Source organism: Epinephelus lanceolatus, chromosome 16 (assembly GCF_041903045.1).
Source record: "Epinephelus lanceolatus isolate andai-2023 chromosome 16, ASM4190304v1, whole genome shotgun sequence".
In the NCBI taxonomy this organism is placed as follows: domain Eukaryota; kingdom Metazoa; phylum Chordata; class Actinopteri; order Perciformes; family Serranidae; genus Epinephelus; species Epinephelus lanceolatus.
In genome coordinates, this window is record NC_135749.1 from 16,324,346 (window position 1) to 16,342,427 (window position 18,082).

Below are 18,082 nucleotides of genomic sequence, written 5' to 3' on the forward strand. Positions count from 1 at the left end.
CGCACATGCACACAACCGCACATACGACACACACAGATGCATATCAGTGTAATTAATGACACACACATGGATGCAGATATGTAGGTACGTGAACATAAAGCCACATGCCTGAGATCAAACTGTTCACAGATGCAGAGATGTTCCGGCTGACTTTTATTGCACACACCTTTTCCCAGCGCGGTTCTCACGTCATTAGAAGGGGGTAAACATGCCAGGTTGTGTTTGTACCACTCACATCCAGCCATTGTCTAGCTGTCCTTCCCTCCTCCCTTTTCTCAAAATCCTCTTTTCTCTATACATCTTCTTATCACATCTTTTCCTCTCTCCTGCATTTTTTTTCCCGCTTTTTTATTTCGGCGTACTCCCATAAAGAACATGTCAGATCCCTTTGAATACTGGACATTTACACACAAAACAAATACGTATATAGACAACAAAGTCATCGCATATCCGCCAAAGTAAAAAAGAAATGTCAAGGGACCTCTGTGATACACACTGAACATAGGGATTATAATGTGAGGGATGGAATCTATGTGTAAATAAAATATAATTTCCTTGGTGAGTTGAGCTGGATCTGAGCATTGAAGACGTTCGGTCTCCAGTGTCTAACCAGCTGCGTTAATATTTCAATTACCCTCATGAATAAATAAATTAAATAGGCGCTAACATTATTCTTGGTCTGCCTTTGTTGTGGTGGGAGGAAGCTGTGACATGCGACAAGACACTTCTGCCAAAGCCTTCTCTTCTAATCCGTTCAGACTGGTGAGCTGTAGTTCCTCGGTGATTTGGGAGATATGGATGGGAATATTCTCCTCCAGTTTCTTCATTGTGTGTTATAAGAAAACAAATTTAGATCTCTGGATCACTGTAAACACCCAGAGACCCGTGATACAACGCCTGATAAATTGTTGCCTCTCTGGAAGCTATGATCATTGAACTATTTTTGTACTTCAATGATTCTTTATTGCCTATTTCATCAACATTTTTAGCAGTGCCAAGGGTCACAACTGAACTCAAGCTTTTAGGGCAAACCAGGACTGATCAATAGAGTTCAGTCAATAGAAGATTTGCATAGAAATCAATGGCTAGCACAGCTTTCAGCAAGCGGGGTAGGGTAGTTTTACAGGATTTTTACTTGATTTAAAACAATACTATTACAGATCCTGTCTTATCAGCGTTCTCTCCAGGACTCCTTATTTTCCCTTTTCTTCTTCATGCATTAATTCTCTTCCTCTCAGCTCCATAAACTGTAGCTTGCGATGCCTCCACCATCTGTCACAGCTTATTCCATGTAGCATCAGAGAGTAGAAGACCTTTCTATTTCGGACGTCGCTGACATTTACATTTGCCCTCTATCAAAGAAAGAAGAATGGTCGTAACCCCGCGGTCCCCTTGCCATCGTTGTCACACATTGTGCCTTGAGGAACAACCGAGCCAACACTGATTCCCCCATCAATGCAACTGACAGCGTGAGTGGGTGAAAAGAGCACGCAGACAACATAATTTAATACAGCAACATTTTGAACAATATTTCAGCCATAATGTTTTCAGACACTTTTTTTTTTTGCTGCTTTCCTCATGCATTATGAGTGCTACAGCCAGGGAAAAAGAACAAATAAATGTATTAAAATGGAGGCCTACTGCTGTTTGTCCAGTATTATCTATACTTTTTTCTATTTGTTCACTGTATGAAATTAAATAATCATGATAAATAAAATCACTAAACCATACTGCAAATTCAGTTTCCCAGAAATTGTAAATTCCTAGAGGGCCTAAAATAGAAAATAAAAAGAAAAGCCTGTGCAGGAAGCAAAATAACTGTATACTTTGGGAAACACACAGAACAAACAAGATGGGATGCTGCACACAATAAGAGATGGAAGACCCCTTTCCTGAAAATGGGATTCCGGTGAGCAGAAGAAGCCGGCATGAAGGCCTTCTAGAAATCAATAGAAGATCCCCAGTGTGTACGAGCAAGTCAACAGAGCAGAGAGCAGCACAGAGACAGGGCATACAGATAATATTTATGTAGAGGGAGGCTGCCAACAACCACCAGGGACAATGTTTAATTCTGATTCATACATCTCAAAAGCAGTGATCTGGTAAATATGAGGCATGTTCATTTATTCAATAAGAATACATCCAGCAACAGGTCAGCACTGGAGAATTGTTCTGTATGCCGTTTTTAAATATTCATGTGAACATCTTAAGTATTGTGGGTCTTATTCTTTTTTAAGTTCAGAGGATGTCTCCGAGCACACAGAAACACACACTCATCCATACCTTTGTATGAAGAGTGAGCGTGAGGTTCAGTGGGCACAGCTACGACGTTGCATACACCAGATCATGTGCATCCATGTCATTAGTTGTGTTTGCATTAATCCAGTCAATATCCACGATGGATGTCTCTGGTACATACAATTAGCAGGTTTACCAACCTCATGAATAAATGCACAGTGTGAGCACACCGCCAACTCTAATTGATGTCCCCTCTCCGCACAATTTACATACATTAGAAGGCAATGCATCGCCAAAGGACCTTTTACACATTCGTCTAGCAAGGCCGAAAGGTGAAAACGAGATTGCAGTAACACAGCCATGTAAAAATGGTTTCAAACATACATTTTAGCCTCATTTCTGTTTTTCTTTTCTATTTTCCCCCACAGGAGACCCTTATGGTTTTAATGGCTATGCTAATTGCTAATGTTCCACTAGAATACTAATAAGGGTAGTAATTAGTGTAACATGAACTGTAGCTCAGTGTGGACAAGAGTTGGTTTTTCCTTTTTAAAGAGCCTGTAAAATGGAACTGAAATCCCTGGCAGGGAGTGGACGTTTAAAATTAGCATTTGGGTTGTTTGGCAGATGCTTAATGCCAACAAACTTTATACTCTAAAAACTACTGCAGCAGTGAGGTCGTCACAGTTGGCGGACCTTTATTGGTGTCCTCTCCGTCAGAACGGAAACAGCTAGCCTAACACCATGTTGGCCAATAGACAGCTTGTTTACAGTTACATCAGCACAGGGTTGTGATAGCTCTGTCTGTGTGAATATAAATGTTGATATGAATACGCCTAAGGAGTAATGTCCTCCATCCGTCCAGATGGCCCTTGGAATTATCTGCTTTACGTGGGATAATGAAATCTCACTCACTATCCAACTGCTTTCTATTGAATTAGCGTGATAGGCATCGTTCCTTCTCTCAGCTTGGGGTGTCATCAGCCCAACCAGCGCTCCCCGTTCATTGGGCACATCAATCACAGACACGGGAGGCAATAAAATCTTGCGAAAGCCCAATAACCATCGCGCTACGAAAAGCAGGAATGATACATGACAGGGATGTTCTTGCTTTACTGTAAAATGGGGGTCTCTCTATAAACACAGGCTGCCATTTGAAAGACAAACTGCCCATCAGTCTCCTGTCAGTGCAATAGCTGAATATACTGTATACATTAACTTGGTGATTTGATTGCTTCATCTGTCTATATGGTGTGTTGAAATGGCTGAAGGGGGACGTTCACGCCTCAGATGGCCTTTTACCTTGGAATTTTAAACATAATGAAAGAATTTAATAAAGCATGGCTGGCAGAGGTAGTGTTGGCTAGTAGGCTATCTTTTGGCAGCAGCGGTGAATTCCCCTTATGTGCATTCCTCAAGCATCTGTGGCCATGAAACGTCACAGGAAAGTCAAGTGAAAACGTGATTTAACTGACGTTGTGCAAGTGGTGAAAATCAGGTGCAGTTGGATCCATAGCGTCAACAAGCTGCCCATTTTTAAGAAGCAGAAAAGGGTGGCATCAATTGTTCTTGGATGTTTCCCAAAAGGAAGAATAAAACAGGCATTCTGCCATCACCCTGTTTTTAGCCATGAAATCAATACACACAGTTGGGCTTCATGAACAGAGGAGCTGCTTTCTGGCAAAGACTGTTGTGCGTTTGGATGGAGGCAGGAAATCAGCATGAAAGTAAGAGCATCTAATCATGTAAATAGTGTTATCACCAGATAAGACTGTCTGAGATGAGGATTATTAGATTATACTAAATATATCCCCTCAGTCTCTATTCAACGTGTCAATTACGATCCAAGATTTCCAGATTTCACGTTTGAAGAATTCTTTGGAAACCAATGCAATGGGAATGGCTGTTAATGGGCTGTGTTTTTGATCTGCATGAGTCAGATACAACTTTCAAAATGTCATGTTTCAAATACTAAGTCTTGCAGTGTTGCGCAAGGTCTCTTGAGGCGATGCGAGAAAAGCCCGGACAATATGTCACAATATGTCAAAACAAGTTTATGTCCTAGAGTGACATTTGTCCAAATCCCAAAATACAGCTAAAACAAGTTACTAATTTTGTTCAAAGTATCTTTTTTTAACTGTTAGGAGAAGGAGAAAGAGAGCACTCTAGGTCAGGGAAAATATTTCATGACCACTCTCATTCTCTTGAAGTGATTTGGGATGAATTTCTAAACACAGCTTGCCTCCTTGACTGAGCACTGTGGGGACCAGCTGTGTCTTGAGAATGTAATTTCTTTGTGACACATGTCAAAAAAGTGATTGCATATTGCAAATATCAGTTCACATGCTGCAAATTTGACGAAACGGGCCCAAGAGCCCAAGCTGACGGTGCTTAAATCACATGGCTTCAGACTGCTGATCGATGTGAAGCCCAGATGGAAATAAAGGAACACGGCATCACCAGAGGTTTGTGACCGAAGCGTACAGAGAAGCTGGAAAGCACGGAGAAAGTGGAGTCCCCTGGATTAGTGTTCAAATGGCATTTGCCTGCATCTGTTTTGCTCAAATGCCAACACTGAACAGCTTTGCTCTTTTTCTTTTTCTTTTTTTTAGCTAAATCATTCAGATTTGATCAAAACTAAATCTCAGCATTTGGCATGAGCCATCTATTACATCTGTAGCTTTCAGCTTCACCACTAGAAATCGCTTTTCACAATTCTTGTACATTATTGAGCATGCTGCTGCAGCTCTACACCCAATCACACACATTCTGTTAGCCAGAGAAGGACTGCTGTCAATGAAAATACAACTTCAACACTTGATTTATAGGGCTCTGCATTTTGTGGGAATTGTACCTATAATGTTAGTTTTAAACACACCGTTTACCCACAAATCCTGCAGATTCTTGCCTGGTCATCAGATCAGCTGCCTGTGATTTGTTGACCAACCTGCGCTGTATCAAGCCCTTTGCGAATAACCATGAGAGATAACGGTCCTTCAGGGAGAACTAGGCCCTGTGTGTGTGTGTTTGTATGTACACAGTTCATGAGTGTGCGTGCATGGCAAGAAATGTACTAGGAAAAGGATAAAATAAGACCGCAGGCCAGGTCATAATGGTACCCTCTTCTCCCTATAAAGAAGGCAATAAAGTCTCCTGCCTTACAGTAACAGTTCATTAGTCAGTCAGGCAGCCGCGGGTCCCTCCAATCAGGACCCCACCCCATCTATCAGCCGCAGCCTGACGCATGCCCGGTTACACTAACTACTCTTTACAGCCACAATTCCTGCTCTTTAGCCTTTAACATGGTTTGTTTAGACATGTATTAACCAAAGAGAAATTACTTCATTACAACATGTAGGGCAGCTGAGAGCAACATTTACGGTCCAGCTACTTCTCTGTGTAACGGATTGAGTGAGGCTGTGTGGATGTATGGTTGCGTGTGTGTGTTTAGGGTTGTGGTTTGGGGTCTGTTTGCCAAATGGAGTTGAGATCGCTCTAAACAAAACACAACCCACCCCTGGGTCTTTCTGTTTTTTTCACTGACAAAACAGAATTCCACCGACACAACATAAGAAAGCACAATTTAATCCGTTCTGCTGTCCATTTATCCAACTATCCGTCCATGAAAACACACACATGCACACACATACAGACATACATACACACACACAAAGATTAGGACTGAGCCATGGCAGATAGAGCTTGGTTGCAAATGATCTCTTATCATCATTGCGCAGCCTTTTGTGATCGCATGTGGCATGATTGCCTGCTTTGGATGGGCATGACAGATGTGTGGACCACTGCTACTGCATGGGCACTTAGGGACCGTGGCAGGGAATGTGTGTGTATGTGTGAGTAGGTTACATCTGTGATTCTACTGTCTGTTGTTATCGCTCCTGGCACACAATGGGCTCACCAACTGCTTTCCGCTAACTGGCCCCAGCAATCACGGATGGGGAAGTGGTAGCCACTATGAGCGGGCGGCAAATGGACAAAGGTCTGATGTGTATCAGAGACTGCTGGAGCAGAGAGCTGCAGTGTGCCACATGGACGCATGCTGGGGCCTACTACCAGCAACAAATCACAATAGTTATAATTTCAGACAATCCTCGCACATGCAGTCAGTGAGCAGTCAGTTAAAGCAGGAAAATACTGGAAAACGCACAGAGGATTACAATGTTTGACGACCGCAAAATCTAAATGGCACACACCGGAAGAGGAAAAGCAAAACGCGAACTGACAGTTTGTTTCCTTGCAGCTGGATGAGCACAAAGGCATGAGATATTGCTCAAGGAAGCTTTAATGTATTAAATCCAACAGTCTATTTCTGTAAAATAATAACTGTGAAGGCTGCGTTACCAGCAGGTGCTTAATAAAGGTCCTTGTTGGTGTGACTGAAACAGTATAATTGCTCTTTAAGATGAACATCTCTTTCTAGAGGACAGAGGAACAGCACTGACAGTGACATGTTCTAAAATCCGAACAGCAATCCTGTGCGTAAAACAAAAGGTGGAGAGCATGAATGTGGAAGTGTGGCGTGCAATTCACCAATTTGTACGCGATAAAAAAATGTTAAGAAAAAACTGCAGTGTAATATTGGATTTGGAAATTTAAGACATTACAATTATAGGTACTCTAAACCGATCACTTTAATAAAGTCTATACGGTTTTTAGCTTATTGTTTGATAGTTTAGTGGTGTTCTTTAATTGCTTTTTAACAGTGGGAAAGGCTCTATTACATGGTGCACTGCTGTGTGTACTGCTGGAACATTTCACTTTGCTAGAGGGTGGCTCTATAGAGGCTGTTAGTGAATGACAGTTACTCCTTCATATGTCTTGAGATCACATGGCTAAAATGAAGCAACGTTTAGTGCAAGAATATTTGTTGTATTAGATTCAACCACTTGTGTTGTATTCTCTTTGGTCAGCATGTACCCTGGGGCCCTCTGTTGACCAGTTACAACAGGTATGCATGTTTGTTTACATGTGTTTGGGGCTTTGTGTGTGTGTGTGTGTGTGGGTGGGGTGGGGGGGGTGGGGGGGTGGGGGGTGGGGGTGGGGGGGTATGTGTGAGTGAGTCAGACTGCTGAAAAAAGTAAGTGCATGTGTGGGCACATATGTCACGGCGAGAAAGATAAAGATAATGCAAGAAAGGCCATTACTCTTCCGTGGCACCTGCCTGAGTCTCCACACACCCCAGCTGTGGCCATGACAACCAACCTGTCCTCTGGGAGCAAGTGTTAAGTGCCACTGACCCATGGGAGCGGGATGTACACGTGCCACAATCATACACACTGCCAGAATCACGCAAATGCACAAGCACATAAACACACATAGTCAAACACAGACTGCATGTGTGGACGTACGCAAACACCGGCGTAAAGTCACTTTCTCTTGAAGTGAGCGTTCTCAGGCACACCCCACACACATGTGCCCACGTGCATACGCACATCCTTTCCCAAGAAGCAGATGACGGTAGGCTCCTGTTTTTGGCCAAGAATTACATGAGCTTTAATGTAATTACAGGACTGACAAGGACAGACTCTCTCTGCTTATTGCTCTGTGCTGGGCCCCCTTGAGAGCGACAGACATGAACATGCACAGAGTACTTGTCCAATCTCTAATGACAACGGCACACCCTTTCCACGATAATCCTTTCATTTCTGTCCACTCACGGGAGAGGGACGGGAGGCAGAGAGGTGAACATGTATGTGTGTGAGTGAGGGAGGAGATGGAGGAGTGATGAGCAGTGAAAGGAGCAGACAGTGATGGAGTGACTGGGGAAGGTAAAATTTTAAGGATTAAGGTATAATAATGGCTGACAACGGCGATATTGAGCACAAAACAAATCATCCTTAAAAAGGTCATCTGGTGAAGGAGTACTGTTTTTTTTTAAAGGTGAAAGGTCAAACACCATTGGAGGAAGAGCAATATTAAAAATCTGAAATCCATCTCACACATACAACCACCTTTGTCTCTTCAGCCTGTGTCTCTCACTCACACTCACATGCATTTATGCAACCTTTTCGTGATGGAAATACTCCAGACATGCAACAGCAGGGCGCCTCTCTTGGGGCTGGTAACCATAAGCACACAAACACATATTCTCCTGGATCTTGTCTGCAGTAAACTGAGCTCAGTTAACCAACTACAACATCATGAATATCGTTCTGAAACCATTCAGCGACAAACACAAAAATACTGAAAGAATCCTAATACCCACGCCACATTTGGAAGTTAGAAAGAGTGATTTTTTAAGTAGTTTGCACTGTGTTAATTGTCTGTGCAAATGGCTTGGCTGGGGATCAATGGCAGCTTTATAGATGCACCAGCAGAAGCAGGCAGACAGACTGACTTAGTGTTGCACTCAACATGGCAGCAGCCATCTTGTCAGTATTTTCAGCAGCACTGAATAAAGATGGGAGATTTTCATCCTCGTCCCAGCTCTCATCTATCGCTACTTTAAAGTTGTATTTTTTTTCCTGCACTTTATCTGCCTCGCATTCCATCTCTCCACTCTACTCCTCCCATATCTCGTCCTCCTAAAGTCCTTATTCTCTGCCTCCCCCACCTCTTCATCCATCCTCCCACCAAGCTCCTATCTCCTGGGTGATTTCCCAGTGGGTGTTCCTCCCTCAGCACCACAGTACAGCCATGTGAATCAGAGAGTAACTGTTTGTTTAATGTTAATGGCAGCCAGATGCCTGTATTACCACCTTTTGGTGTCATTGTGCACCTCAATGACAGTGGAGTCTTAGAGAAAGGGAAAGAAAAGATGAGGGAGGGAGGGAGCTTGCCAACAGATGTCTCATCATAGCATCTGCTGGGAAAACACAATAGGATGGCACAAAGAAAGGAAGATTAAATTTTGACAATGACAAATTCATTTGAAACCTAATTGATTATCACAAACTGAATTCATTAAAGCTTTTACTCCATGAGCGTGTCGCCTGGTTGTAATTAAGATGCAATGAATTCAGGGGAAACATATGTGGAGCTTTAGATTCTCTATTCATGGTTTCAGGCATGCATGGTGCGAGAATGTATTAAAATGGACAGCTCACCACAAAATCAAAAACATATTTTTCCTCGTAACTGTAGAGCTTTTTATCACTCTAGATTGTTTTGGTGTGAGTTGCTGAGTGTTGAAGATATCAGCTGCTTTCTCTTGAATATAATGGAACTAGATGGCACTCAGCTTGTGGTGGTCAAAGTAAAATACATCTAAAAGGCTCAACAGCAATGTTGCTTTCCAGAAATCATGACCCAGTTACTCAAGATAATCCTCAGACCTTGTTGTGAGCAGCTTCATGTAGGAACTATTTTCTTTCTACTGAACTACACCCACCAACTGTATCACTGCACAGAAGATATATGCAGTGATATGGTTCAATTTTATTGGAGAAAATAAATATCAGCTCACACCAAAACAGTCTAGATTGATAAACAGCACTACAGGCAAGAGGAAAATATGTATTTTGATTTTAGGGTGAACTGCCCCTTTAAGTATATTCACATAGTATGTCCTCAATCTTTCTATATGGGAGGTTGCACTCTTCCTTGCACTGATGTATACTCTTTTAACACCACCAAGTGACAGTGCTGACCACAGTACAGTCCACTGACACCATGAATGAGCCTGACAACAGGGCACTCGACTGCATATTATTAAGTTCAGCGAGCTAACAAAGAGCTAAATTAGATTCCAGCCAGTTGCACTAAGGCAGGTTTCCCAATCCAGAAAAAACAAAAAGATGTGCAGCATCGACAGTGACACCTTCAGCCACAACATTCTGCTATGTTAAATTTCAGCAGGAGGCTGCAGTGCAATTGCCTGATTTTTAACAATATCAGCGTGGGGTGGTGATTGGGTCCTTCTCAAAGAATCACATTCACCAGCCACTGAGATATTCAGTACCTCCACCCACACAACCAGCGTACAGACTATTTCCCATTCTCTCCCAGCCGCCAGCAGCACTCATGCACAAACGCACATTTTGACTGCTTTGTAAGCAACCAACAGGACTTGCCTAAGGTGCTTTTGAAATTGAATTCAGCCGTTGCCTCTCTCATGCGATTAGCCCTTGACTTGGTCAGCACATCAGGCCCTGCGGGGTGACCGCACAGACATGAGATAATGCCAAAACCTCTCTCTTGCTCTATCAAATTAGCAACATACTCGCGAGCGATTCAGTCAAACATACTGTAATCTACTCCAGGCAAATGCAAGGTGTAAGGTGAAGAAAGCCAGGAGGCTAATTTGTTTTTGTCACACTTGAACTCACCTTCTGAGTTTTAGTGCTCGGAATACCAATATTATATCAAATAAAGCACTGCGTTATTAAGATATTAGCGAGAAGATGTTGGCCTATGTTCAGTGTGAGTAATATACCTGAGAAGAGAAACAGGCAAACTTAACTTATTTGTCCTTTTAAGTTTTCGGATGAACCTCTGGAATGAACCTCAGAAAAGAGTGGTTAAGAGGTCAGGTCAGCTGAGGTTAAAGAGTGTTGATGGACAACAACAGGCTTAAGCACGAGCTGGTCTAGTATCCGACACTAGCGAGAATGCTCAAAAGTCTGGAGCTCTACTGTGTCTCTTTTTGGTAAAAAATCATATAAATAATACATAATAGCATCTTCAATCAGTTTATACCATTTTTATCGCCACTGAAGCGAACTCTGCATCTTCCATTTACAATTTTCCATAATTAACATTCTCATTTTAATGTCCTTGATCAATAATATTAAGCAAAGACAGATGAATGCAAGAGTCATGGTGCACAAGAAAAGATGAGATCAGGAAGTAAAAAAGAGAGACGCAGATGTCATGTTAAGGTTTCAAATGATTGATGAAGATTGTTTTAGTGAGGCAGGGTTTTTGACTACTCCCCACAGCAAGACGGGGATGGATAAAGGCACTGATGTTGTATAAAGCAATCTGATTTTTATGGAACTGAACATTTCATGTCTAACTGACCACACTGTCCTGACCTCAGGCAGTGCTGCAGGCGTGCCAATTGAAAACTGCTATGACCATATGCGGGGGTATATGTGCTTCGTGTGTGTGTGGTTGTGAAGAGAGGAGACAGGTCTGTGTGTTCAGTGGTGTGGGTGTATGAGCATACTTCCATTCATTTACGTGCCATATATGTTCATGTGTCGGAGTATCTGTTATAAAGCCAGCTTCGGGGCACATTAGAGACTCTTTTATCGGGAAAGTTCACATTTATGGTCGTCTTGCTCGAGCCCTCCAGGCCACTGGCGGTCTGACTCAGACAAAGGTCAGCAATTAAAGCTCAACTTTAGTAACTTTATTAAACTGTGACCCATCTGTCTCTAATTTTGCGTGAATCAGAGTGAAAAAAAAAACATTAAAATTACATTAAAACAACAGTCTGATGAACCTGTAAAATGATATCATTGACACAACAACACAAGATCTTGGGAGCCTTAAACTGATCTAACGACCGCACCTCATTGCATGCAGTAATTTCTTTTTTCCACATGGCCATTAAACTATATAGCCTCAGAGAAACAACACAAATGGCATTACATTATGATCCAATAAGAATTAAGAGGCTGACCATTTCCTCTTCCTGCAGATGATATAATCCTATTTCGGGATCTCCATCTCATAGCCCTACACATCTCCTTCTCTCTCGCCTCTCTCTCTGATTCTCCCCTGAGATCCTGTTCGTTCTATGAGAAGGGCTGCTGCACATTGATCCCCACTATCTGTGTCGGGTCAGTGGATACAGCCACACTCAGCACTTTCTGTATGCCTAGAGAGTACCCAGGCTGTCACAGGCTGCTTTTCCTTACTACCCCTGAATATTCACCCTCTCCTAGGAGCAGTGACAGGCAATCTTTGTTGACCCCCCTGGGTCACCGCCTCGGCACCGAATGGATGTCAGATATTTAGATAATATGTGGCATACAATATGAGATCCTGACATACAAGATGTCCAAAGGCCCTGCTTCATTTGGCCCATGTCAGATGGTTTTACACAAAAGCTCAAAGGTGAGTTACAGTGTGTGAATCAGTAAGCTCACTGAAAGGCACCCTGGGACGCTCTCGCTGAATAAATATATAACTGACATAAACTATAAACAAATGACACTTTGCTAAAGCAGATTCTCCTCAAAGCTGAACCAGCTCGCTTTGACTTCAGACCTATGCTCAGCAGCGTCCTGACCTCTATTATGGTAAGGCCTTCTCACTTAAAATGTAACCTCTTCTGACAAAATGACAGAACGCCTTAGATACACTCAGGGGGGTGCTTTTCCTCCTGTGAACGACCGTACTGTACGGTAGTTTCAGGCTTAGCCAGCATGTGCACAAATGTGACATGTTGCATCTAGCCCTCCGAGTAGAGCAAGAGATGCAGTCTGTGAGCAGTATCTGTGAACATAGGTCACTGTTAACGTCGTCTCAGGAGGCCCATAGTATTGCATGGATGGATAGTCATATACTATAAATACCCATCTGCATACTGTATCTGGTGCACTGTACATGGGCAAGATCCACATCTCTAACTGCAGACTCTGTGTCTTTGTGGTTGTATTGATTTGCTTTTAAAAATACATGTGTTCACTCTTCTCTGACTGCTATAATATAGGAAACATGATAGTAGGGAGCACATCCTCTATAAGTGCATTAAGTTCAAGATCTCCTCCAAGAGGTCCAAACTGCTCTTTTTAAAGTGATAAGAGAAAAGGAAATATCAAGAGCTGATATCAAATTTCACGTCGCCTTAGATGAGGCTATCACCTCTTGTCATCGCAAACAAAATTTCCCACAACTGCCAACCAAAGGTGTTGGATGGTGTCACTTTACACTGAAAAGTCTAGCAACCACAGGAAAACGATCTTACTTCCGCTGCCATTACAAGACACAACCGCCTGCAGTACCATTGAACGAATTACGTGTTTGTTCTCGTGAAAAAGTGACAGCCCTAATGGGTAAAATTATATAAATCTGCTATTCCTCCAGGAGGCCTGATGAGAGAATTTAGACTTTCTTTGTCCTATTTTCTCCCCCATTTCCCTCAATCTGTGACACAGCAGGCCTGTTTTACACTTTTTACATTGTATATCAACATCCTAAAACAGTGCTTGTGCCTTAGTCTCAGCATAAACGGACCTGCGTGTCCTCAGAAATCACCGGAGTCCTCATAATACTGTGCTACACTAACAGTAAACTCAGCTAGAAAAATTTTATGAAATGAAAAGTGCATATGAATCAGTTTACTTTCACTGATATTGATTTCACTGATTTGGTGGGTTACCATTTATATCTGCTGTCTCTTATGTTTTGCCATTGCTAAAATCAACACGGCGCAATTCAAAACTAGCACTATTAAAAGTAACTTGTTAACTACTCTGCTAAAAAAAAGTGATCTTTTCCTGAGTGGCTCCTCTCAAGGGCCTGTCACACATCCTATAAGCCGGTGAACTAGCGTAGCTTAGCCTAGAATGCTCTCGCTGCCCAAAGTCTCCCTTCCATCCTCTTCCAGGCCTTCCTGTCCTCTCCAAAGCTTTGATCCTCTAAGCCTGCAGAGTTACAGTATCAGTCCTCGGTTACACTAAAACCCACACTCACACATCTAGAGCTGCGGTGGAAGACCAACTCCTGCTCCAGCACTAAGCCTCCCAGTTGATATAATCCATCCTGCTTCTCTTCTACCTGCAATGCTCTGGATTTTTAAGCAAAGATGTGTTCTCATCTGCAATTGCCTCGGCTTGCTACAATGCCTTTATTGTTGAGACATCTTAGGAGTCTAACTTCGGCCTGATCAAACTGGTTTCACACCAGCCTGCATTCCACATTAGGACATCTGCTCTTCTTCTAGTAACTGCTTCTCCAATCTGCCAGCAACCAGCGACCTCATCCTAGCGACACAGCCCTCAGCTCTCAGGCCTGTTAGTATCAGACAGCCCCCCAGAGCCTCAACATCCCCATCATCAGTACCACCACCCAGCTCCACAGCACCAAGGGATGGACTGGGCCTGCTCAGTCTACCCGTGGCCCCACCGACAGGGGATAAAGGGATAAAGAGCCTCTGCTCGGGGACTGATTACTTACATCTGCCAGGCTAAATCCCAGTGCCCACACATATACACACACATGTGTACAGACCATACAAACACACACTTGGCCTGCTGCAAGCTGCAACAAATGCACTGATGCATGTATTGTTTTCTGACATGAGCATGTGGTATGTGGGGAAGCTGTGTGCATGTGTCCATGTGTATGTGAGTGTGTTCGGCACCTTTATTCATGTGTGAGTAAAAGATTACGTGTCAATAAAATGCATAATGAACACACGTATGATAAACTGTTAATAGCACAGCCATCACTAACTTCACATTATTGCTCCTATAAACATGTCAGAGGCTCCACAAGCAACATAGTCAACAATCCGGCAATAACTTTGTCCTGAGCAAAGGTCTTATCCGCCTGTAAATGCTCATGAGTGTTGAGACACTCGGAACACTTCAGGCCGCTTCATTTAATATGAACAAACAATAATACTTTCTCATATCTTAAGATGTTACTGAAATCACAATCAAGTCTCTGACTCTCTATGATCCTCTGTAAATATATAATAATAATATTCTGTCGCAGTAAGATATTGCCATTTGCACTTCACAGTACTCTCTGTGGTCCCTTGTTGACTTTAACCATGCCAGGCTGTGGCAGATGATTTCCAATAGCTTGTAAATATACTCTGGGTTGTTGGCAGGCCGCTCTTTACTTAGAGTTATTGAAGCCAGAGCTAACAGGCTACCACTGGGCAACGGTCTTCCTTTAACACAACTCATCTAGCACAGTAACAAACACACGTCTATAATGTCTGCCACTATCAGAATGATGAAAAGGGAGAGTGTTGACTGTATATGCTGGCTTGTATCCGGGGGAGTTTTAGTGCAGGCGTAGAATATTTTTAATTTGACATTTCCGAAACCATGATCACAGCTCGGATTTTCAGCTGGCCCGTATACAAAACAAATGTCAAATACCATGGGACTGGCAGTGGCACAGCGTAATAGAGTTTAGCCTTTGACCACAAAGTCATCAAATAACACTGTTGTCATGAGTTCCCATTGATTGTCAGTATTAGAACGCCGGCATCACTATCAGACGTTCCCAGCGAGTGGATGTCAGGCTGGCCCACTGACCTCGTGCTTCCAGCTCATCTTTCTCTCCCGGGGAATAGAAGGAGAAAAATCATAACTCTCATAAGAGCATATTAATCCCATGGTCTGAGCGCATGCTGCCTGTGAGGGCTTACCTCTGTCAACAGAGATTTGTGTGCTCTTTCACACGGACACACCTGTGCACATATACTATACTGAGTAAGTGCTAGACAGGACAACCAAAGGAAGTGCTGCTACAAAGGGGGAGGAAGTTACCATCTGATGTTTTGATAAGACAAACTTTGATCAACCTCAGATTATACCATTCATTATCAACAGTTTTAGTTTATAATTTATGGTTTTAATGTCATCCAACAGATTTGTGGTGTTGTTGACTTGCTAAAAAGATGTGTCCAGCTATCAACATCCTCACATATTGGTATGGCAACTGTAAGATGCAGCAGCTTCAAACTCCTCTGTAGCTTTGTGTCCTCAAAAGCATGTAAATCCCTACATCAGGCCACTAACAGGACTGTTGACTTATTCAAACAACTCAAGTGTAAACAAACTATGGAGAACACACCTACAAATGCCAAAGCTTTGCAGAGATTTAGCGGTGACTAAACTTCAAGAGGACTTCAGTTAGAGTGCTTTGTCCTTACTGTTGTCAAATAAACAGATGTTAATTTGGAGCTGGAGCGCTGTGGGGTGCAGCTCCTTGCAAGGGTGCAAGGAGTCAGAAGAAATCGTACATCCAATTACCGCCATCTTCAGGCACGATGAGTACCAGCCCTTTAATCGTTAGGAGATACACTGATTCGTGACTAAAAATATTTATAGCGCAGAGACATCTGAAGTCACACACACATCTTATAAAGTGACGATAATGGGGAAAAAGGAATGCAGCGTTTTAATTGAAATCCAATTGGGCGACGGGGATGAATGACATTTGAATCATCATCAGACAGCCTTGTCATTCTGTTTCATCCTGAGATTGCGGTAACCATTAAAACGTCCAATATAGGAAGAGCACCGGGTGATGCGGTGCGTTATGATGCCGGGTTACATATAAAATGCAACATTAACGACAGGCGACAGCAGCGAGATAGATGAGGATAGATGAAGATAGAAAATAGGGATTAACACCGTGTTGTCATTTAGGGGGGAAAGTGATAGCAGCTGACTTTTGCGCAATGAAAACATGCTCACCGACAACGACGCTGCACATACACCAAACATAACAGAACCCAGCGTTTCCCCTTGGACGCACAATGTGAGGAGCGCTGCGGGGCAATGCGCGCGCCACACACACGTGCACATACACGCACGCACGCACACACACAAGCCATATACAACTGTTTTAAAACGGCTGAGCCCACCAGCAGCAGCTTAGTGAAAGGATTTAGTCTGTATGTTTACCTCGGTGTCATAGATTTTGGTGATGAGTGAGAACGAGTACTTCCTGGACTCCCGTATGTGCTGGATGGCCAGTTGGACCGCCGGCTCGATGCCCTGGCTGATGCTGCTCATCAGGGCCGATTCATTCATGGGCATAAGAACCATGATGGGCAAGTTTTCCCCGTCCCTGGCGAACCAGCTGTTGTCTTGTCCGTGTTTGGTGCGGTCGTTACACACCTTGGCCAGGGCAGGGTGAAATAGCAAAACAGAGAGGAGCAGGCATCCCGTCGGGAGGAACATCTCCCAGCCGCTGCAGTCCCTCCGGGCTGGAGCCATGCTACAGTGCAGGGTGACCAAATGAGATCCCACCGTACTCTCACTGCTTGGGCATCGCAAATTCGGGCTCGTCTGGGATGCTCAGACGCCCGCCCGTCAAGGAAATCGTATTTCAAAACACAGCAGACACGAAAGCCGCAGCAGCCCCTGCAGTGGGCAAACTCGTCGTATGGATTATGACTGCAAACTGAGAAAAATATTTCTAGTCTATAACAGTGCCTCTGTAAGAATATTCCAAGGGCGCAGAGATTCGCGTTGCAGAGGGAGAGCTATTGCCTCTCGGTGCCCGTCATCCAAACGATCTCCTGTCAAAACAGCCCTCTAATTCAACCTCCCTTTTCACCTTTAATTTCAACCACTTAATCTGTGAAGCACAAGAATGTCCCGACGGATGCCCCCCAAAACAAGGAGACCCCCGCAAGTGTAGACAGTAATCAATCACTCTCGTTGACAGTTGTTGCGGATACCAAATCACCACCGAAGTAAATTCCAAGCCAAGAGCTGGCAACTGTGGGCATCCCTGCCAAACGCAGTGCTGTATCTGACAAATTACGGGACAACGAAGCGATACGGAAAATAGACTAAAAACAAATGGAGCTGATGCTGAAAGCTTGACCACAGTGGTCCGAGGGGGAGATGTCGAGAGAGTCTGCCTTGACAGCCTGTGGGACTGGGATGCTCATCTCCGATGGTGCGTCAGAAAAGCGCTGAAGCCGTCGCTGCTGCTGCTGCTGCTGCTGCTGCTCACCGTGCGCGCAAGAGGGAGCACTGAATGTGGAGGAGGAGAGGAAACGAGGGAGGGAGGGAAGGAGGAGGAGGAGAGGGAGGAGGGGGATACAACAGCCTGGTGGAAAGGCTGCATAGGCTTTATGCAGGGCAGACTCATCAGCTGCTTGACAGCCAAGGGTGATTTATGTTACAGGAGGCAGACGACGTTTCAGACATGCATGGAGCAGGCTAGTTAAAGT

At 43.6% G+C, this 18,082-nt stretch overlaps 1 protein-coding gene across 1 annotated transcript in view; it reads right to left on the reverse strand.

Annotated features, from left to right (window-relative positions):
- gabbr2 (gamma-aminobutyric acid (GABA) B receptor, 2) overlaps positions 1 to 17,871 on the reverse strand; it is a 224,248-nt gene extending 206,377 nt beyond the window's left edge. The window contains exon 1 of the mRNA XM_033637561.2: positions 16,800 to 17,871. Coding sequence (XP_033493452.1) covers positions 16,800 to 17,114 — 315 coding nt within the window. The 5' untranslated portion in view covers positions 17,115 to 17,871. The remainder of the gene's footprint in view (positions 1 to 16,799) is intronic.
- Positions 17,872 to 18,082: the final 211 nt, after the last annotated feature.